General features: G+C 38.5%; 1 protein-coding gene across 3 annotated transcripts in view; it reads right to left on the bottom strand.

Annotated features, from left to right (window-relative positions):
- The window catches only part of pld1.L (phospholipase D1 L homeolog), a 107,836-nt gene that overhangs the window by 45,731 nt on the left and 38,957 nt on the right, over nt 1-23,148 (bottom strand). For all 3 annotated transcript variants that reach the window (XM_041562040.1, XM_041562039.1, NM_001136170.1), the window contains 4 exon segments: nt 4,345-4,515; nt 3,441-3,577; nt 859-1,004; nt 673-778 (listed from right to left, as the gene is read on the bottom strand). In XM_041562040.1, coding sequence (XP_041417974.1) covers nt 673-778; nt 859-1,004; nt 3,441-3,577; nt 4,345-4,498 — 543 coding nt within the window. In that variant the 5' untranslated portion in view covers nt 4,499-4,515.

Below are 23,148 nucleotides of genomic sequence, written 5' to 3'. Positions count from 1 at the left end.
ATACGTTTCAATGACTGTCTAGTTAGTAAATGCTTTCTAACACAAAATCAGAAATGTTGTGCTTTGGACAGATTTTAGAGTTGAAGAAAAATGATTTACTCTATTGTTCAGTGCTGTACTGTAGATCCTGTAACTGTTATTATTCATGTTTGCAGACTGGATAAGATAGTTAGCACCCAAGGACAGCATAGGCATGACCAGGGCTACAAAAGGTACTGATGTCAATGGTATATGTAGGGTTGCCAACTTTTCTGGAAAAAAATACCGGCCTTCCTATGTTAATTATCTTTTTTTTCCCTACATTGGTATCAACCATCATTTTTACCGGCCAGGCCGGTAAAATACCGGCCATGTGGTAACCCTAGGTATATGGCATATCGCCATTATCTGCAGGAGGGACAACGTTTAGCTGTTTTGCATTGAGTGTAATATCACATGGGAAGAATTGTCGATTGCATTTAAATTTGTGCTACTGTGGGGGACAATTTTCCCTGTTTGCCATTCACTAATGGGAAAGCACCAATTTAAATGTGGGTGAAAATCTCCCTCTGTTCCATTACCCTAAACCCCTGAAAATGTTGCCATGAAGGAGAATTACTTTCACTGGTTGCAATATACTGAAAGGCACAGATACAATGAAGAGAAAGAGTTAATGCAATTGCTTTGGAGTACCCTTCTGCTTGAAGACTGTTCTTCTCTGACAATCTCAGCATTCCGTGGAAGGTTTGGCATTGACCTTACATCTCCTCTTTTAACAGTCTGTCTTCTTACTGTGTGGCTGGTGGAAAATGCAAAATTACTCATCTGTTGACAGTGAGCCATTAAAAATTCTGTTCAGATGACACCAAGCATTTTTACCTTCTAATGGGTATAGGGATACGGATAAAAGCTTTGTACCGAAGTAGCTCTCTGTGGAGATCTTGAAAGTGCTTGTATTTTCTCTTTACCTGCCATGTAAATTCTCCGTGAGTCAATTCTATTGTGTAGATATTTAGAACCGGCGCCTAAAGGGAAACCGTACAAAAGCAGTGTTATAACAATAACACATACAAGAAAGACATGGTGCTTATTCAGTCAGTACAAGAGGTTTCTCAGGAAAATTTTGTTGTTGTTTTTTTAATTACCTTTAAAGACATGAAATAAACGCAGAAATATAATATCTCTCTCTACATACATATATATCCCTCCCTCCTTCTCTCTCTATCGCTCCCCACATCCTTTAGCAACGATTTGAAGGAACAGTTGTCTATGTTTCAGGACCAAATACTTAACTGGTGTATTCAAGTGCTTGACTGGTAGAAAAAGGTTTTGGAAATGGCTAGGGAAATCTCTCATATAAGGCTCCAATTTACACCCAATTCCCTTACTCGTAGCAATGAAGTTCTCATGATAACACTAGTGCTATTTAACCAATGTGCATATCATGGATTAAACCTCATAGACCCCAAGACACACAGGTGGATGATTGTTTCAGAACACCAAGATAGAAGACTAGTTAACAAAACCAATGTGACTGTAGTCTATAGTTAATAGTGATGCACTGAATCCAGGATTTGGCCTTTTTCAGCAGGATTCAGATTCGTTTGAATCCCAAGTTTCTTTGACTTTTTTGTGCTTTGCACAAGCTTCTCTCACAGAGGTATGGGCTGATAAATGTGCCTCCATTGACTTTACATTGATAATATGTTATGATTATTCTAGGAGTTGTATTCCAACTGGAGACCCAATGCGAAAGTGCTTGTTCACCTTCCAAAACAAATTTTTCAGTTTGGTTGTTTTCAGATTGTAACCAGAAATAAAGACTTTTTAAAATAGTTTATCTTTTTTTTTTACCAATTTCTTCTAAATTGATGTTATTTAAGCCTGGCAGTTCAGTATTCCAGGTGCAGATACGAAATGGTTGCTATACATGTGCAGATTAGGTCACTGCTCTGCAAAAATCTTATCAGCTAAATGATCGTTTAAACAAACGATTCACCCATCCATGTTATACGTGAGGAGACTTTCATCATATCTTTGTCGTGTAGGCCAAAAGTTCTAACATATACTAACCAAAGGCTATCTCTGTTTCTTTGTTTACTTTCGCAAAAGGCATGCACAGTGAATGATCGTTTAACAATGATTATCCCATCCATAGACTGAATTCACAATGAAAATTTCTAAGCCTATTTCTAAACTATTGGAACATTTTTGTGAGAACGATATCGTTTTCACCCCATCAATGTAACGATAAGTAGATGGATTCATCAGATTGTGTTACAATCGGTCGTTTCACATGAAAGAAATCTGTCCATGTATGGCTACCTTTAGTTTTTATATTTCTCAGTTGCATTTGTGGAATATTAGCAACTACTGTATAAATTTTAACAGCTGCCTGAAACATGCATAGAAAGAAGTGAACCCGTTAAATAGACTTTTAGTATATAATTGATGGACAGTGGCAACTTTATGTAAGGAGCCACATGAGGCGTCTCTCTGCAATGCTACCCCCAGTGTTTTTTGCCGCCCCTGGTAACTTGTTGACACTGCCGACTGAGGCAATGAGGCACTCCTGCTGATGGATCTCAATTAAGCAGCTTTTTTATTAACTGGCATTAATCTTTTAAATAATTTTAAATTTAGCTGCCTCTCCTGGCTTGGGTCCCTGGCCCCTTGCAACCAAAAACAGATTGAATGAGGCTTAAATTTAAAAGTCATTCCTGTTATTTATTGCTTGTATTTCTATTTGGGCCCTCCCCTACTGATCTTAGATTCTAACTTGTGATCTGCGGTCTGGTTGCTAAGGTAATTAAGCCATTGCAATCAGCTTTAAAGTTCAAGCCTGCAGAACAAAAAATGTAAATAACTCAAAAACGATTAAAAACTGAAAAAATAAAGGCTAGCCAGAATTTGATTTAGAATACTGATATGAATATGATAGAAACAGATTATTTTAGCATCACAAAATTATTCACCATACCAAAATAATTGGGCAACACTGTTTATTAGATGCTATTGAGACTTGTTTCTGTTATACTTAAACAGTGGTGGAGAGACCAGAAAAATAATAACAGAACAGTGACCTCAAAAAATTTAACATGTTTTAAAGTAATTAAATAGTGTATGGGGGGGGTATTTACTATAATCGGAATTTATCTAATTTTTTAAAATAAAAAAACCACAACCAAACGCTAAGGCTAAGGTCACACCTGGAGATTCAGGGGGGGTTTTAGTCGCCCGGCGACTAATCGCCTCTTCTTTGGGGCGACTAATCTCCCCAAACTGCTTTCCTCTGTCTTCCGCCTTCTACAATGAAAAAAACTCCTGCGGCATGGCACTCGGAAAGACTTTCAGGGCAACAGTACATTATACTTTAAATACTTTCAAAGACTTTATATTTTTGGGGTCACTATTCCTTTGAAGCAATTTCAGCTTTACTGAACAGGATTAAAAGTTCCCACCTTTGAGGAAGATGATGATGCAAAACGTTCAACTTCCAAAACCCGTACTTTAATAGGACATCCAACCAAAAACGTTTGAAGGTCAGCTTCTTTGAATCCTTTTGTGTTATAGATAGCAGAGAATGGATAGCAGGCACCTAAATAAAAACAACAAAAACAGTGACATTACATCCCAAGGCATTTAGGACATTTCAACACAATATAAATACTAATTTCAAAAGCTAAAATATAGAATACAATACACCAAAAGTACATCATTCTCTGCATACTGTCATACCCAAATATTTCCATACCAAATATTAAAAATATGTAATTATTACACATTTGTGTAAATTGCGCCTTGTAAATACACAAATATTGTAAATACAATATAGAATGCAGATAACACCTGTGAGTAAGCGTCCTGTTAAGCCTAATGCGTTTTGTGCCATCTTCCTTTTGTCCTAATAAATTTTTTTTAACCCTTAAATTATTTTCTTCATGCTTCTCATATCTTTCATAGTTTTCTTTAATGATAACACCCCCAAAATTTATTTTTATTTTCTTACAGATAATGCATAGTATATCTGATCATAATAAGATCATTAATATTAATTTTCCTTGACTGAAGTATTTAGGGCTTTGCAGGGATTATATTGGCACTATTATTATTCCATATCTCATTGGAAGTTAAATCCAGCTACTCCACCATAGGTAGTCAGACATGTTTGCGGAAGGACAGTAGAGCAAACAAAAAGAAACCCACGCAAACAAGGGGATAACAAACTATCCCCTAGCAAGAGCAGACCCCTGTGCAACCATGTTACCGCCATTCTTTATAAAGGTCTCTAATGTCACGGTACACACATGAAGTTACACAATTGTACAATAACAATTTTTTGCGCACACACTGTGAATTACCTACCACTAATTTTGGTGTCACTTGTGAAGTCAGCATCCACTTCTTCTCCATCAAACCGGAGATCACTTGTATCAAGGCTTTCTATAAGATTTGTCATGTCTGCTGCAATTTTCTGCAAAGCAGATGAATCTATAGATCTTTCTAGTTTCAGAGACATGATGGAAACACAGGGGCCTGTTGAAAAAGAAGACAGAAAGGGATTCAGATGAAAAATAAAATGACAGTTTGCAAAAAAATTAAGGGAGCCCAGAAGTTTCACCATGCCTGGTACAGCATGGCTTCTCCATGTTAGTGGCTGTAGATAAGGCTCCAGCCCCTCATAAAGGTCTTTAATTGCTGCCCTACTTAAAGGAAAACTATACCCCAAAATAAATACTTTAGCAACAGATCGTTTATATCACATTAAGTGGCATATTAAAGAATCTTACCAAACTGGTATATACATGTAAGTAATTATTGCCCTTTTACATGTCTTGCCTTGAACCACCATTTCGTGATGGTCTGTGTGCTGCCTCAGAGATCACCTGACCAGAAATACTACAGCTGTAACTATAAAAGGAACATGTATGGTTTTGTTTGGTTTGTTTGTGTGCACCATGAATTCTAAGATCCCAGGGGGTGGCCCTTATTTTTTAAAATGGCAATTTTATATTTATGATTTCCCAATGGCACATATAGCTATAAAAGTACAGTGAAACTTCAATTTTACATCCCGATTTTACTCATTTTACACTGTTGTTTTATGGCCCCACCTATATATTATGCATAATGCATTTCCCTGATTTTACACCATTTTTTTCTGGTCCCCTGAAAAAAGTAAAATGGGGGTTCAAATGTATATTATGAAAATTGTTTATTTACATGAAGCAGGGTTTTACATATGAGCTGTTTTATGCAATATCTTTTTACATTGTTTAGGGAGTACAGTTTTCCTTTAATCAGTATCGCCTCTCTACTTCTTCCTCTATTAATCTATCTAGAGTTGATCTTTCCCAGAGAACTCACTCTAGGCGATCAGACTTGATTCTCTTCTGCATATTCAAGCAAAAAATCAGACCGCAAACTCCATCTTGTCACCACAGACAAACAGAACTGATGTCGTTTAGTAACACACCTACTCCTAGGTGAAAGATTTGTACGAATACCGAAACCGAAACGGTGGGAAGGGGAAAACATTTTTTACTTCCTTGTTTTGTGACAAAAAGTCACACGATTTCCCTCCCCACCCCTAATTTGCAAATGCAAATTAGGAATCGGTTAGGCCAGGCAGAAGGATTCTGTCGAATCTGAATCCTGCTGAAAAAGGCAGAATCATGGCCAAACGAATACTGGATTCAGTGCAACCCTAATTATTTCTATTCAAAATATACAGCAATGTGAGTAGCATACTGTAGAATGTAGAATTACCGCATGCGATATGTGTGATTAATGCATGCAAAATTACTTTGATGAATCTTTCCTTAAATAAACATTGTTTCTTAATGCATGAAACTATGCGTTAAGGAATGACGACTTTTTGCACATGGGCCACTATAGTTGCTAAATACAGTTGTATTTAGACATCCCATATATCAAAAGGGAATAAATCTAAGATCAAATGGAATAAAACACTGTTTCACAACTATTATTATTAACATGTATTTATATAGCGCCAACATATTTCGCAGTGCAACTAACAAATTTCAAGTTTGAGTTTAATACATTTGGTAAAAAGAACACCCAATTTCCAGAGCTTGTGAGACCACTATCAGCTCTATCAACTGTTACCCAAAAACATTTATTTAATTTTTAAAAACATTGTAAAACAGAATTTGAAACACTGTCCCATAGAGCTTACAAAATACAGTACTTTGGGGTTGGTGATGGATAAGCAAATGTATATAATATGCTTGAATAGACATCTGGTTTGACTCAAATTGAAGACATTTCATGCAATATCTATATGTATTTATACATATGTAATTATAGACTTATCATGACCCTCCTCTAATTACTCCAAACTGTACAATGTAAACTAAAGTATATAATATGCTCGAAATTAATGGTATCGTTTAAGAAGCAGATAACAGAGCAGTTGCTTCACAATAATCCAATTTCTCATTAGATCTGCTAAAATATGAACTTGCCAAAACAAAGACAAAGCCTTCAGTTTACAGGCAGTAGAAGAAAGATGGTGCCTAATACGGCACAAGCACGTTATCTAATGCTGGGTGCATATGGGCAGATGTACCTATTTCATCCAGCATCTTATCAGGCAGATTATTGGCCAATTAAACCACACACACACACACAAATACACACAAAATGGCCAGTATAGGCCCTGAACAGTTCATTCGGAAGTCTCCTGAACAATTGGATCAGGCCAGGCAGTATATAAACCTGTTCTATCATGATCCACTCTATGTGCCGGCAACAATCCCCTGCTGAATGGAATTACCAACAGAATTAATCTGTATTCAAAATGATTCACCAAATACACACATAATATTATAAGAAACCTATTATTGTTTGAATTCACTTAAATGTTACGCCCTTTGAACAGGAAATCACTGTCATGTACAAGGTACTCTCATAAACACCACCCATATACAGTATTTTCTTTGCTGTTCCCCAGTCCTACAGATAAGGATAATAGCTTTTACTCCTGCAGGATCAACTGATAACAATTCAACACTAAATGGGTCATTAGGCTGAAAAACACAAGTGGCAGGTTCACACAGGGGAAGGAAGGTTGGTGTCATGGTTATACAGCTGCACTGACATTCAACTTCTGATAACATAAAATGGAAAACCGAATCAATACCAGGAGATTTGTTACCACAAACAACAATTTCACCTTTGCACAGAATAAATGAACATGCTCAAACAGGCCAATAGCTTAGCTACAGATAAGATAAAAAAAACAGAAAATCAGAAAACTTCAAACAAGAGAACATCAGTTAACAACCTGCTCTATGAGTAAATTCTCGTAATCCAATGTACTGTTCAGTGCTGTACAACAGAAGAGCATAAGCAAAGAATAAACACAAAAAAAGTGAAAAAAGGGTCCATGATCCACAATTCAGTGAAATCCTTTCAAAGTTGCGGGGAAAATGCCCATTGACCAAGAAAAGTTTGGCAAACACATTTCTATTATTTACATGGAGCTTTATAGGGATAATAAATATATAATAATATATAATAATATAGGGATAATAAATCATTCATATCAGCCCCTGCTCCAGAGAAGCTTACAGTCTAAGTCCATATCACAGTCTAAGTCCATATCACATTCACACAATAGTGCCAATTTTTAGCTTGTCAATTTACCTGCCTGTATAGTTTTTGGCGTTTGGGAGGAAATCAGAGTAACTGGATGAAACCCATACAGACACAGGGAGAACATACAATTCCTTGCAGAGAGCACACTGGCTGGAATCAAATTCAGAACCTCAGCACTGCCTATAAACTTAATTCTCATTACTGAAATCTCCTTTGTCCATAATCCCTTGCATAATGTGTACCATATGCACCATATTTCCCATATATCACAATGAAAAGCAACCGACAGAGGGTTCAGGAACTATAAATTTTGCTAATAATAATAATTGCTGTAGTTTACACTAGCCAAGGCATACAGTCAAAACAAATAGGGGCATATCTAACTAACTTGAGAAGAACAAAGCATTACATATATAAATTAAATAGTTTTGTGAAGGGTAAAACACTAATTGAGGAACAGAAAAACATAGATTTTCCCAAAAAATTGTTGCCTTGAATATGTTCAGTGCTACAGTATAGTCAATTGACATTTAGGGGCAGATTTATCAAGGGTTGAATTTCGAATTCATAGGAGCTTTTTTTTTTTTAAATAAATTGATATTTTCTTTAAAAAAACTAACTTTGTAAACTCGGGTGAATAGGATCGACGCCAAAACACAAATCTAATTCAAATCAAATTTTAAGAACTTGACTCGAGTTTTTTCTCAGACTCGAGTTTTTTCTCTGTCAAGAAGGCAGCAAACCACTCCAAAATGATCCCAGGACGTCACCCATTGACTAAAACAGCTATTCGGCAGGTTTTAGGCGGCAAATAGTCGAATTTGAGTTCTTAAAGGGCCAGAGTATGATAAATCTAGAAAAATCTAATTTTAAAAGAAAAACTCAAATCGAATTTTAACAATACCCTAGTCGAATTTGACAGTTTTGGCAATAAAAGAACTCGAAAATATAAAATTCGAAGTTTCAATTCGACCCTTGATGAATCTGCCCCTAAAGGTTAGACTCAGTTCAGCAAGGCACTCCTGAAATTGGTGTATGCCAACCAATCAGTGAAATTTTTGCCTGGAATATCGGACAACAAGTTCCATGGACATATACAGACAAAAGGTTGCAGGCTAAGTGCCTTAATACCAGTCATACTTCTGATATTCTCCTATTCTCTAAGATCCATTTATACATTGGGTTTCCTAGAGAAAAGGTTAATAAACACTAAACAAGGGTATTAATATGCAGACTTTGTGAAGCCAACATTTAAATTCTCATTCCAATTTAACGGATGGTTTCATTAATCTTTGGGAAATTTGTGACAGATTGTCTCCATGACAATATGCATTCAGTGGAAAATGTGTGATGTTGAGCATGTTTACCTTCAACTAAATGCCATGAATAGTGCTAAAGACAAATAAGCTTTTAACAATTGTGTTATTTACAAGGAGCCCCAAATAGACCAATCTGTTATTCTGTCCAACCAATCAACCAACTGGGTGCGTGGATGCACATGGTAGGGTAACCGTTCTAATGCTTGTGCAAAGAGCATGGGCAATTAGATTAGCAATTAGTGAAGATGAGTTGAGGCTTCCCTTCACTTCATAAAATGTTCAAGCCTGCCCGTTCTCCAAAATAATTAACAGCCCAAAAACTGTTTCTTTTGGAATGGCTTAATAGATAGCAATCATAGCCTATTTGATAGAGTACTGTACCCCTTATATATTTGTTATATGTACAGCCCCATTATAAGTAGCCAAGGCAAAATACTGTAACCAGCAGCAATGTACAAACACATAAGACAGCATCCTAATACAACAGCAACATACCAAGTTTCTCTTGGGCCCCATTACAAAAAAAAACGTTTTTAGTATGTCAGAGAACTCCAAGCTGCAGCCCGCCATTTGATGTGAGAATGCAATTCACTGCATTGACTAATAAGTATAGTTCAATAACAGCTAATGGAATGCAAGCTTGCCATCCCTGAATAACGCACATTTTTCCCCTTAGATTGGGGCCCCAGCTGTTCCTCAATGCTAAGTGTCCACACAGACCTCTAAATCTGGCCCTCACATAGAGATCTCAAAAATGTGGCAATGAGTCAGCAAAAATGTAAGGTACCAGGGCAAGCATTTGCTGAGGCACTCCCTTTTCAAAGCAACTGGATGAACCTTCCATGCTGCCTAGAGAATTATATTCTTAATAAGTTGGAAGACTTTCAAGACATATTGCACACTTGGAGAGAGAGTGTATTTGGCTTTGTGTTTTCCCCCTTGTGGTGCCCGATTCTGCTCTAGGAATGGCACAGCACAGATACAGGTTCCTATATATTAGGGATGCACCGAATTCACCATTTCCGATTCAGCCGAATCCCCGAATCTTTGCGAAAGATTTGGTCGAATACCGAACCGAATCTGAATTTGCATATGCAAATTAGGGATGGGAAGGGGGAAACTTTTTTTCTTCTTTGTTTTGTGACAAAAAGTTATGCGATTTCCCTCCCGCTCCTAATTTGCATATGCAAATTAGGGTTCAGATTCGGTTTGGCCGGCCAGAAGGAATCACCCGATTCCTGGCTGAATCCCAAACCGAATACTGGATTACAGTCTGTGCAAAATATCTCTAGCTTGTTATCTAATTGCAGTAAAAAGATGAATGAAAAAAAATAATCTGAAGCCACACAACCTGTAGATTGGAACCTGTACAGTCTCTAAATAGCTGCCGTATATACTCGAGTATAAGCCGAGTTTTTCAGCCCCCAAAATATGCTGAAAAACTCTACCTCGGCTTATACTCGGGTCAAGCGAAAAAACGGTCGCCGGCGTCTAAGAATAGTCGCCGGCGCCTAAGAATAGTCGCCGGTGTCCAAGAATAGTCTCCATGTCCAAGAATAGTCTCCAAGAATATTCGCCAGCGTCCAAGAATGGTCGCCGGCATCCAAAAACGAGACGCCGGCACCTCCAATGGGAGCAGAAACCCTCAATTTTTTAATTGAAACTTACCAGAAGCTGCTGCATTTCTCACCCTCGGCTTATACTCGAGTCAATAAGCTTTCCCAGTTTTTGGAGGTAAAATTAGGTACCTCGGCTTATACTCGGGACGGCTTATACTCGAGTATATACGGTATATTGCCAGGCCAGTGACACCATGAAATAGAAATGAATGTTTAAAATGGAAAATATGCTTAAATAGCTGCATCAAATCAGAAAGTACAAGTACAACACAGCTGTTAGTGCCTTAATGTAAAATGTTTGATCCATTTTTGCACCACGGTACAGGTGTCACCTTCCCAAGTGCCACATAATGTAAAAAAATGATATAAGCTCAACTGAATAATGTAATATACCTGAGAGTGAATTGTCTTTTGCAACAGAGAGATGTATGTCATGAAGGATCATATAGCTAAAAACATCAAAACTACTTCAAAAAGAAATACTAGATATGTAAAATATATTAATCTATTAGTTTTCATGTCTTTAATTACTGTTCATTTGAAGGAGAAGGAAAGCTAGAGGCAGTTTATTGCCAATAGATTCACCACAATAGTGCAAGATAGAATGTTATATTGTATTCATTCTAAAGAATGCTTTAACATTCCTTAGATTCGCCACAATAGTGCAAAAATAGAATGTTATATGCATTCTAAAGAAACAGCTCTAGAACATCTCTGTTTATTATAGCAGCCACCATATTAACTTGGTGTGACATCACTTCCTGCCTGAGTCTCTCCCTGCTCACTCATAGCTCTGCGCTCAGATTACATCAGGGAGGGGGGAGAAGGTGGGAGGGAGGAGCATGCTCAAGCCTGTGTTAATTTGAAAGAAGGAAGTCTGATATAGAAGCCCATGTACACAGAATAGAAGGAATGAAATGCTGTGTTTCTTTTGACAAAGGAAAATTATCCCAAAACTCACAACCACTGGTTTTCCTGGACGTGCTGTAGAATATTGTAAAGAATTTTCTGTTCAAATGCAAAGGTGCTGGAAGATAAACTTCAACAACAACTGAAAGGAAGTAGTATTGCCTCCATGCTGTCCTACTGTTGCCAGTTGGTTGTAGTATAGATCTTCTATGGAATAATGAATATAGTAGAACAAGATGGCGACAGCAATATATAATGGTGGCAGCCATACTTCATTTCAGTTGTTATTGAAGTCTATTTTCGAGATGATGGTGGCAGCCATACTTCATTTCAGTTGTTATTGGGGTTGCCACCTAGTCGGTATTTTATCTGCCTGACCAGTAAAAATGCCGGCTGACCCCAATGTTATTAATATGGACAAAAGATAAATATATAGGAAGCCCGGTATTTTTTTCAACAAAAAGTGGCAACCATAAGTGTGGTTGAAGTCTATCTTCCAGAACCCTTTGCTTACTATCTATGCCCTACAAACAAATACTGTTTTAGTGGGGCCTTCACTGTGTACTTGACCTTGGTAAGTCACCCCTATTTGGAATTTCTCAATACAGCTCAGAGGCATTGGTCCAATTTTAGGGTACCAATGGCTCATAGTAAAATTTGGATGAATTACACTTGCATTGTAAATTAATGAGCTACATCTTTTGTTGCAAAGTAGCTCCATGTTTCCCAAGATATCTGGATCAGTCTTCTAGGGAAAATGTACTCGTTCCTAGCAGTGACTCATGTCACTTACTAAGAAAGAACATTTAGCTATTGTGAATGCCAGTGGATGGGATCTCTTTCCAAACAGCAGTGAGAAACCTATGGCCAGCAAAATGTGGGTAAGCTACAAACTTCAGGATCCAACCCAAAACAGCAATTTGGGTCAGTGCTGCTTATAGTCCTTATTAAACAACAGCTGGGGGACAAAAGGTCGTACATCCCTGTTCTAAACACTCAGTCAGGAGATATCTTTTCATACACTATCATTAGCCCAAGAGTTAAACACTCAAATTAGACAGGATTAATACAGATATTACACTGTGGTAATAATTTTTAGGCTCAGATGCCTAAAGTCAATTGGACCCCAGAAGACAAGTTTTTCAGCTGGGCTAAATATGGAAAGGAATATACATAATGAAAGTGCAACAATGGGGTCAGCTTGCTTGCCTCCGTTCAGACGGAAATCTAAGGGGTTATTTATTAAAGGAGAAAGAAAGGCTAAAATTATGAATACACCAGTAAACCCTCAAAGTCAAAAGAAAACACAGCATTTCTTTCATTCTATTGTGTACATATGGGCATCTGTATCAGACTTTCTGTTTTCTGCTTAAACCGCCAGGGCTAGGGCTTGAGCATGCTCAGTTTGCTCTTCTCTCCCTCCCCCTCTCCCTGCTATAATGTGAGCCCAGAGTTATAAGTGAACAGGGAGAGACTAAGGCAGGAAGTGATGTCACACCAAGCTAATATGGCACCTGCTATCTTAAACAAACAAAAAGAACTTCTAGAGCCGTTTACTCATGTATGGTAAAGCATTCTGCAGAATAAATATAGTCTTATAGCTTGCACTATTGTGGCTAATCGATTGGTAATAAACTGCTTCAGGAGCTTTCCTTCTCTTTTAAAGGTCGAGTTGTTTTTTACCCAAAAAATTCGAGTTTTGGAGGATAGTTTTCAGAGAAAACTTGACTTTTCAGTTTAAAAAACAAAACAAAAAAAAACTAATTTTTCCGAGATGTATTATTACCCAAAGCTGTAAATAGCTCAAAGCTCAAATCTGAAAATACTCCAGCTAAAACGTGTTGAGGTCATGTAGAAGTCAATGACAGAGGTCCCTTGAACTATTTGAAGTAGCCTTCATGATGTTAGTTTTTTTTTTTTCTGGTGGTTTTCGCTTGAAAACTCTCGAATTTGTCACCCCAATTACACTGATATAAGTTTTTTTTACATTCTAGTTTTTTTATGAATTAGAAAACATTTGAGTTGGGGGCGTTTATTCTTGGTATAAAAAAAACCTCACAAACTCAACCTTTGATAAATAACCCCCCTAATGTTGAGAAATGGAGTGGCTTTTACTGTTTAGGTCTGTGGAGAAATGAGTATACTGTAGCTGCTATCATTGTTTTAATTTAAAATGCTGAGACTACCCAATTTAAAAGTAGGTTTCTCATCCAGAGAGGTCACACAATGTTTAAAAAAACACCTCTTCAAGTCAATGTAGGCATCCCCTCACCTGCCCATACCCACCCCCTAACTTGTGTGCCCAATGCCTGCCTTATTGCAGACATCAAGGATAGGGCTGGCATTTGCCCACTAATGTTATGCTCTGCAATACACACCAGACTTTTTTTTTCTGGAGCAAGTCACACCCCTATGAATATCTGAAGGCACTTGGCATTTATCTTGCCCCAGAAATTCCACCGGTGCTTTATAAGGGTAAGGACACACTGGACGATTTGTCGCCAACGTTTTTAAAAAGTAAATCGCGGCGACAAGACGATCGTCTTTTTTGAACAGACGATTCACAGCGACTATTGGCACAGAGCGATTTGTATCCCATTACTCTGTGCGGTACGTGCTCCACCCAAACCGGAAACGGTTTGCGCTTCCCGCTGTAACCTGGCGTCTTTACGTGCTTGCGTCATTGCGTTCGCATTGTAATTTGAATACAATTGCTGCTACTTATCTGTATGTGTGTGCGTGTCTAGGAGATTTCAGTGCTTTTCTAAGTACATGCTATTTCTGATAAATCGCTCGGAAAAGGGTCTCAGTGCGTTTTGGAGCTACAGGCGATTCACAAACGCGCTGTGGGCACAGGAGCTTGCGTCTTTCATTTGGTTTTGTTCAGAGACAAAACGAGCGATATGTCGCGGCGATTTGCTTTTTAAAAACGTTGCCGACAAATCGTCCAGTGCGTCCTTACCCAAAAAAAGGAGGTTCTGACAATGTTATCTTACGGCCATGATGGAGTATGATAATCTGTTACAAAATATTGATGTTTCTATCACATTACAATAGGTCTTGCACATCCTGTTGCGACAAAGACATTTGTCACGTAAATGATTTCTTGATGTATTAAACAACTTTGAAGGAAAATTACCAAAACAAACGTCTGACTAATGCAAGAAATGATATTAATCTCATACTTATCGCAGGCAGGCTGAAAGGAACGGATAACCCAACTGGTATTTTAAGAGCCAGAGGCAACAGAAAGGGATAATTATTTATATGCATTTAGGACAAGGGCACACATAGTGGATAGCCAATGTCCACTCCATGTAGCTCCAAACAGGCCAATGCCAGGCCTGTCATTGGAGCTGGGGGTGCGCACATAAAGTGGATCTGCTTTCCTCCACCTGTGTACAAAAAGCAGGTGGAAGAAAGCAGAAATCCGCTATGTGGTGAGTTAACCAAAATATTTCTCTTCTATGGGGAATGCCCATGAGAGATATATAGGCTGTAATGGAGAAGAAAATGTTATCTGCATTCAGGGTTTACATACGATACAGTCTCCATCAGGGGCGTAACTACAGAGGAAGCAGACCCTGTGGTTGCAGGGGGCCCAGGAGGAATAGGGGGCCCCATGAAGCCCTAAATCATATACAGTTTTAATAAATATTAAACTCTAGACCAGGGATGCCCAAAAGGTAGATCGGGATCTACCAGTAAACCTTTAGCTGGTGATTAGTAGATCTCAAGACACTGTCAACAAATAGCTTGTTAAAATCACCTTCCTGTTTAATTATTTTCATTAAAAAAATGTATTACAGTTACATAATAAATAGTTGTTAGTAAAACCTAGCAATATACATGTGCTCATAAATTAATACAATATTTAAGTAATATTTTTCATGGAACAGAATGCTAACAGTGATATTATGGATGCAGATCATAATGGGACAACATCACTAAAAGTAGACCCCTCATTAGTAAAGTATGGGCACTCCTGCTCAGACATTTTGGAGGCCTGAAAAAATTTTTTTGCTGTGGGGCCCAGAAATATCTAGTTACACCACTGGTCCCCATAGCAGATTAGAGAGTCATTTAGTTCCTACCACAGGTACAAACATTATTTCCAGGAATGGATTACAAGAAGGTTTAGTTCTTTGAGGCAAAGATTGATTTTAGATGGGGTTTTTCGACCATTTTCCTCTGGATCAGCAAGAAGTCATTCACAGGCAGGATTCACTTTGGTAAAAGGTTAAATATGACGGATGTGTCTTCTTTGAAAGGAAGAGCAATCAATATGATCAATCAGCAGAAAATGCGTCATAAAGAAGAAAACCCGTTATCAATCAATTTATCAGAAAAATACAATTCCAAGAATGTGCACAAACACAGTAACCATTGTAAATATGCATCATAAAGATCCTCAGAACCATCCTTGTGCAAATATACCGTACCAGGCTTATCCTAACCCTCCAGCAAAACAGCTAGACATGCAAACCAAAAGCAAGTCAATTATTAACTCCATGTTTTTGCATTTTTTTTGTTTGAATAAAAATGGTTTAGATTTCATCAGATAAGACATCACAAAAGCATTTTGATTGAAAATTACTATGAAACCATTTATTGGATTTTGTATTTGGGTCTTCTTCCTAGGCTTATTTTCAGAAAAGTTTAGCCCTCAGATTTTGTTTTATTCTGCTTAGTTCCTTACTTACTTTATAAAAGGAGGCAATTGAATGCCATCCATATTTTAGCCTTGCAGAATATGTAGTGGGACTCGACAGTAAAAATTAACCAATTGTAGATCTTGCGCCGTTTTAAAAGCACAGGTACATGAAACCTACCCATGTTCAGCACCCACATGATGGATCATGCCACCATTATTATTTCTCTTACTTGCAAGTTAGAATGAGAAAATGTTAACTTTCCCCAAAAAAATCAAAATGGAAATTTGCAAAATCACAGTTAAAGCTGGAACAGATTGTAAATGTGGCTGAGGGTGGGATACTGTGTATTGTGCTAATTAAGTGCATTAAATTCACCTTACAAAATCACTTAGTTTGATGTAGACACTAATTAAGTTATTAGGGACCTCAGTCACCTATGGATATTTGTCATTCTTTTTTAAGTTCTGTTAAGATAGGCGTTAGATAGGTTGCTATGGGTTATTGCCCATATGCAACTTTGCCCATTGTTATAAATGAGCCCCAGTAAATTAATCATTGCGTTCTACCACCCAATTATAGCAGTCCAATCCTCAACGTTTAATTGCTCCTGCAAAACAGATTTGGGAGTCTTCTCTTGCTATGTTTTCAGAAGTATATTGTAATCACATTTATCTGCTTTAATTATATTACTATTATTTTTCCCCAAGGCTTACTATTGAATCTCATTTCTCATTAGCAGTACGGTTTACTGAATAAGAGTAACCCCATACTTCATATTGAGAGCTGTGAATAACACTGGCCTTTTATTGGGAAGAGATACAGTACAGGGTGCAGAGGAGAGCTATGTACACTACCTTCAGGCAGTTAACGACGGAGATGCCCTGTTCCTTGCCGCTACACTTGGCACCTTCTAGCCTGCAAGTGCAGCAAGATCCTGAATGAAAGAGTTTTTGACCGAGCACTAAGGGACACAACAGTACTCACATTTGCAGTCTTTTAAATTGCTCCTTTTTTGCCCAAAGTTTAAACCAAAACATGCCACAAAATCTAATACACAATCTACATTTACAAAAAAAAAAAAACATTTTAGCTTTTCTCAGTAGGGACTGGGCATCTTGTTAAACCAGAATGTGGGGTACATAATACAGAAAAATACTGCCAAAGAGCGAGTTTATGTCTGTTAAATACTGAAGACCTGCGAAGGGGGGGGGGGGTGTTGGCTGTTGCTGGACTGGGGGTGGTCAAGGAGCACTTTAGGATGAACAGTACAGTAATAATTCTATTTCTGACTAGGTGCAGGGTTCTACTTCTCAACATCTGCACTTAAGAGTTTACAAAGGCAGCCTATTCTGGTCTGTCAGTGCTGAAAATCACACATAGATGTTTGGGAACATTCCCTACCTGCCAGGGCTATAAAATGCCCTTAGTGAAGACTAGTTAGAATGCAACAGTAATGAAATGTCCTTGTATGTAGCCCATGACATTATCTCATCTACTCATAGCAGGCCAGTAACAAGTGATAGAGAAGGAAAGCATTGGTTCTTTCACACTGTGTTTGCCACAAGCAGCACTCCAAGAACACCATGTCCTTCTTCCCTCCCTACAGCCATTGTAACTGCATAGTGCAACGTATCACCGAGACTCTGTCTATTACCATTATTGCAGAAATAGAAAGATATTTTCGCCGTGTAACTGTTATACCATGATTCACAATAATCACAAATTTTAATTTGAACTATCCTCTGGATATGGTGCTACATTACAGCATATCATGTTTGGCTATCCCTTTTGATTATCTTGAGTGCCATGGTCAGAAGAGCCAGAATTAGTCCCGCAGGGGCAATTACTGGCCAAAAAAATACCCCAAAATCAATTAAATGTCCCATTGCCCTTGCTGATTTTGCCCCATAGATATCCCTATCACCTTAGAGGACACTCTCTCAGAGGTGGCACACAACTACCTAGGAAGAGTTTACATGCACTCCAATCTGTGGCCTTGGTATAGCAACTTTCAGGGAAGGCATCAGGGTGTCTTGGTGCATGTAGTTTTTTTTTATTGGGGTAATCAATATGGAGTCGGCAATAATTATATATATACCGTATATACTCGCGTATAAGCCGAGTTTTTCAGCACCCAAAATGTGCTGAAAAACTCGACCTCGGCTTATACGCGGGTCATACGCACATACTGTAGCCAATCCCTCACCGGATACTGTAGCCAATCCCTCACCGGATACGAGGCTCCTTCTGCGGCCCCAACACACCTCCCTCTCCCATAGCGCATCAGGACTCTGTGACTGACTGTCACGATCGCCGCCCGGAGCAGGTCCAGGAGCTCCGGGCGGCGCGTCCTTCCCTGCCGGCGTCCTTCCAAAATGGCGGCGCCCATGGCCGCCACGTGGGTAGAGGCGCCGCTACCCACGTGGCGGCCATGGGCGCCGCCATTTTGGGAGCGACGCCGGCAGGGAAGGACGCGCCGCCCGGAGCTCCTGGACCTGCTCCGGGCGGCGATCGTGTCAGTCACAGAGTCCTGACCATATTCAGGCATGGAGGTAGCAGGACCAGGGCCCTTTTGTATAAAGTGTTGTGTTATTTCCCAGCACCCACTGCTAGCCCTGTATTCTATATGGATTATCTTCTCCCTACAGGAACCAGCATGGCAGCACCAACTGCTAAACAGGGGCTTATTTATAATAATGGGATTATTGGACCCCCTTCCCCCATCCAGGCCATATTCTCCTAGAAGAGTTTGTGACCAAAATAAGCAGAGGAATTTCAAAGCTCTTGCTGCGGACTGTAAACATTTACATGTGTCCTGCACACTGTTGGGGCCGCAGAAGGAGCCTCGTATGTAGTTGCTGCATCTCTCCATCTCTCTGCCCCTGTTTGAGTTATAAGTTATTTTACTGTGACTGGTGTGCTTACAATTTTTTTTTTTAAACTGTGGGCAGGCCTACCTTTCATTGTTATTCAGTGGGTGCAGGTACAGATTGATTTTCAATCAGCCCCTAGGCTTATACACGAGTCAATAAATTTTTCCAGTTTTCTTAGGTAAATTAGGTACCTCGGCTTATACACGGGTCGGCTTATACACGAGTATATACGGTATATATATATATATATATATATATATATATATATATATATATATATATTATCCTTGATAAAGGCTCCAAAGGGGGCCAAAACATTGGATGCGCAGGTGATTTAATAAATCGTTTGTTTCAAGTAATGATAGCGTGCTAGTCCATTTTGAACTTTATACAATATTTCTGACTGAGCACCCACAATCCAAGAGCGCGGGTACTACTACTAATATATATATATATATATATATATATATATATATATATATATATATATATATATATATATATATATATATATATATATATATATATATATATATATATATATATATATATATATATATATATATATATATATATATATATATATCTCTCTCTATCTATCTACATATATCTACATCTACATATATATATCTCTATATATATATCTACATATATATATCTACATATATATATCTACATATATATATATCTCTCTATATCTATAGATATTGCATTGTGCATCAGGTGGGAGGGAGGTGTGAACATGCAGGTTGCAAATCACTATTAAAAAAAAAGCGAATGGAGAACACAGAGAGCGTGGGACTTATCAGGATCAGGGCGGCATAGTTGAGAGCTGCCAAAAAAATAAAAAAAAATAATTAGGGATGCACCGAATCCAGGATTCGGCCAAATCTTTATGTCTGGCCGTACTGGAATCTGAATCCTAGTTTGCATATGTAAATTAAGATTCGGTTAAGTATTCGACCAAATTCCAAATAGTGGATTCGGTGCATCCCTTAAAAAAAAAAAAAAAAAAAAAGCCGCAAAATCCATCTCAAACATATGAATCATACACTGTTGTGTAGGAGCCCTGAAACCAATAAATAATGCAATCTCTTCTCGTAAAATGACAATACAGGTATGGGTCATCTGCCATAGACACCATTTTAAGCAAATATTTAAAATTTTTAAAAATTATTTCCTTTCTCTCTGTACAGGTATGGGACCTGTTATCCAGAATGCTCAGGACCTGGGTTTTTTCAGAGAACAGATCTTTCCATAATTTGGATCCTCATACCTTAAGTCTACTAGAAAATCATGTAAACATTAAACAAAATCAACAGGCTGATTTGGCCTCCAATAAGGTTTAATTACAGTATATATTAGTCTGAATCAAGTACAAGGTACTGTTTTATTATTACAGAGAAAAAGGAAATCATTTTTAAAAATTTTAACTGTTTAGATAAAATGGAGTCTATGGGAGATGGTCGTCCTGTAACTTGGAACATTCTGGATAATGGGTTTCCGGATAACGGATCCCATACCTGTGTTAATAAAACATTACATTGTACTTGATCCAACCCATGGTATAATTAATCCTTACTGGAGGTAAAGCAATTCTATTGGGTTTATTTGATGATTGAATTTTTTTTAATTAAGTATGGAGATCCACATGGAAAGATCCCTTATCAGAAAAACCCTAGGTCCAGAGCATTCTGGATAACAGGTCCCATACCTATATATACACTTCTATCCTTGGTTACAAGCCAAGACAGGGGCAGTACTGCAGGAAAGGCAAACTACAACATTAATGACACTGCAATCACATGTGCTCAATCACAATGTACAGATACTCAGAAAAAAGTTACATAGAAATGGAGTCTTGTGCAGGTAAACAATATCTTCCACATATAAGCTGCTGTGTTTTGATACAATCTATCTATCTATCTATACTTGCAAACTTTGCAGCAGTGGGTTCTAGTCTCATAGCAACCCAATGTATTGCTGTTATATTAAATCCTTCACTCTCATGGTTACTGCCATAAAGAAATGCCTTGTATTGTTTTTGCACCTAGGTAGCCTGTTAGTTAACTGAATGCACACTAAGCAGTGACATGAATACCCCAGCAGCACCCAAAACACTCAAACAAGTGCTTTTATGCTGAAGTCTGATTGTCAGTGTTCCATGTGCAAATATAACTTTCACTGGTTTCAACTAGGAGGTCATTTGTGTTTGTTCTCCTTTGCTTTCTGCCAAGAAAAACAAATGTGTGTCACAGCCCCAATGCAATCAAAGTTCCATATATTATCTAACTCTGCTGAGAGCTAGAGGAACAGAACAGCCCCCCCAGTAAAGCTCTCATACATGTCTTTATGTCCCTCTACTGACCTGCTCCTCAACTCTTCTCTCATTACTACCTCACACGCTCCCATTCAAAACTTTGTAAGGGCTGCACCCCTTCTCTGGAATTCTCCCCCACAGTTTGTCCCACTTTCTCCACAACCTTTCTGCTAAGCGCTCTTAAAACACACTTATTTAGAGAAGCCTACCCTGACTCTGTTTAGCTACCAAATGCAATACCATATGCCACATCTCTCACCTTGCTTAGATCTGATCTTGCCCACTCACACACCTTGTGTCTCATTCCCTTCCCCTTTTAGATTGCAAGCTCTTTTGCACAGGGCCTTCCTCACCTTTTGCACTTTTCATGCCACATGCCATAGTTGCAGAATAAACCACCTTTCAAAGGGCATAAATACTGTCAATAACACGCTTGTGCCATTGTGCTATGGTTTTTGTATGGTTTTATTCTTCCAAAAACCATACTAGCACCAGTCAGCCATTCCACTTCTTGGTGGTTGTTTTCCCAGACCAATGACAGCCAGGACTGTAGCACGGCAGCCAATCCCTACCTTGCAGGCAGACAGCCAATAACTAGCCAGTGCCACCGTTTTTCTTTCCCTAAGTGAAGGCAGATCTGTAATTGGCTACCTACATCCTACTGTGCTCTGGAGAAATTAGGTCTCAGAACACTCATCTCTAACAGACATGGACCAGAAAGGATCAATGTAGCTACAACTTAGGTGTGTTTTTTAGAGATAATACTCTCTTAGCACTATATAGCTGTGTCACTGCCTATATGCAGATGGTGTTTTTAAATAAAAATGTTCTGTTTCATTTAGCTGGAAGTAATGAAACATTCAGTAGCACACAATTTCTGCTTTGCCACTGATAACTGAATGATAAAACGAGAGGAGGGTTGTGGGTGCACTCCTAAGGCCATATACAAAAATATTTAAATACAATAATCCCCTGTCTAAAAAAAGAAAAACAGGGTTTTTTGTTACAAAGTTATGATCATAAAATTGGTAAGCCGCCATACCACGTCAAGGTAAACCCCATACGGCGGTCCCTAATCTTTATATTTGGTGCACTTATCACTAGGTAACACTTGCACAGACCCACACACATTACACTCCTCATTTAGTTTTTCCTTTTTCATCTTCTTCTACATCTATACCCACACCTGTACTTATACTCACACACATACACACAAGTGTGCACTTATATTTACAACTTTACTTTTCCTTCATTATAGTCTCTTCACAATCACCTTTTTTTTTTTAAAAATAGGCGTTGGTCTGGGCAGTCTCCCCTTCAAAAGCCGCATATGCAGGTGCCGGGGGAGGATCTAGTCCACAGATTGAAACCAAGGTTTTGTATTTTGATCACAGGTAAACAGGTTAGGGACTGCCGTATGGGGTTTACCTTGACGTGGTATGGCAGCTTACCAATTTTATGATCATAACTTTGTAACAAAAAACCCTGTTTTTCTTTTTTTGTTTTTTTTAGACAGGGGGATTATTGTATTTAAATATATTTTTATATGGCTTTAGGAGTGCACCCACAACCCTCCTCTTGTACCTGAATGATAAACGAACCAGGATGATTAAACATTAATGAATGCTGTTATTTGCGCTGCACCAGTTAATTCCGGAAATGTGCGTCAGTGATTTAGTGCCTGAGAATTATATCACCAACTGCTTTCAGGTGGGTTTTTAATGTGTTCAGTGTCGGACTGGGGAGGTGGGGCCCACCGGAAAACCCGAGATTAGGGCCCACCTCCCCATCGAAGGGCCCCCTCCAGCAACCCCCCCTCCTGACACCACCCACCTCCAGCACCATGATTTT

This window comes from Xenopus laevis, chromosome 5L (genome assembly GCF_017654675.1).
Source record: "Xenopus laevis strain J_2021 chromosome 5L, Xenopus_laevis_v10.1, whole genome shotgun sequence".
NCBI classification, from domain to species: domain Eukaryota; kingdom Metazoa; phylum Chordata; class Amphibia; order Anura; family Pipidae; genus Xenopus; species Xenopus laevis.
Note: the sequence above shows the minus strand (reverse complement) of the source record. Positions and strands in the feature narration are given on the sequence as shown.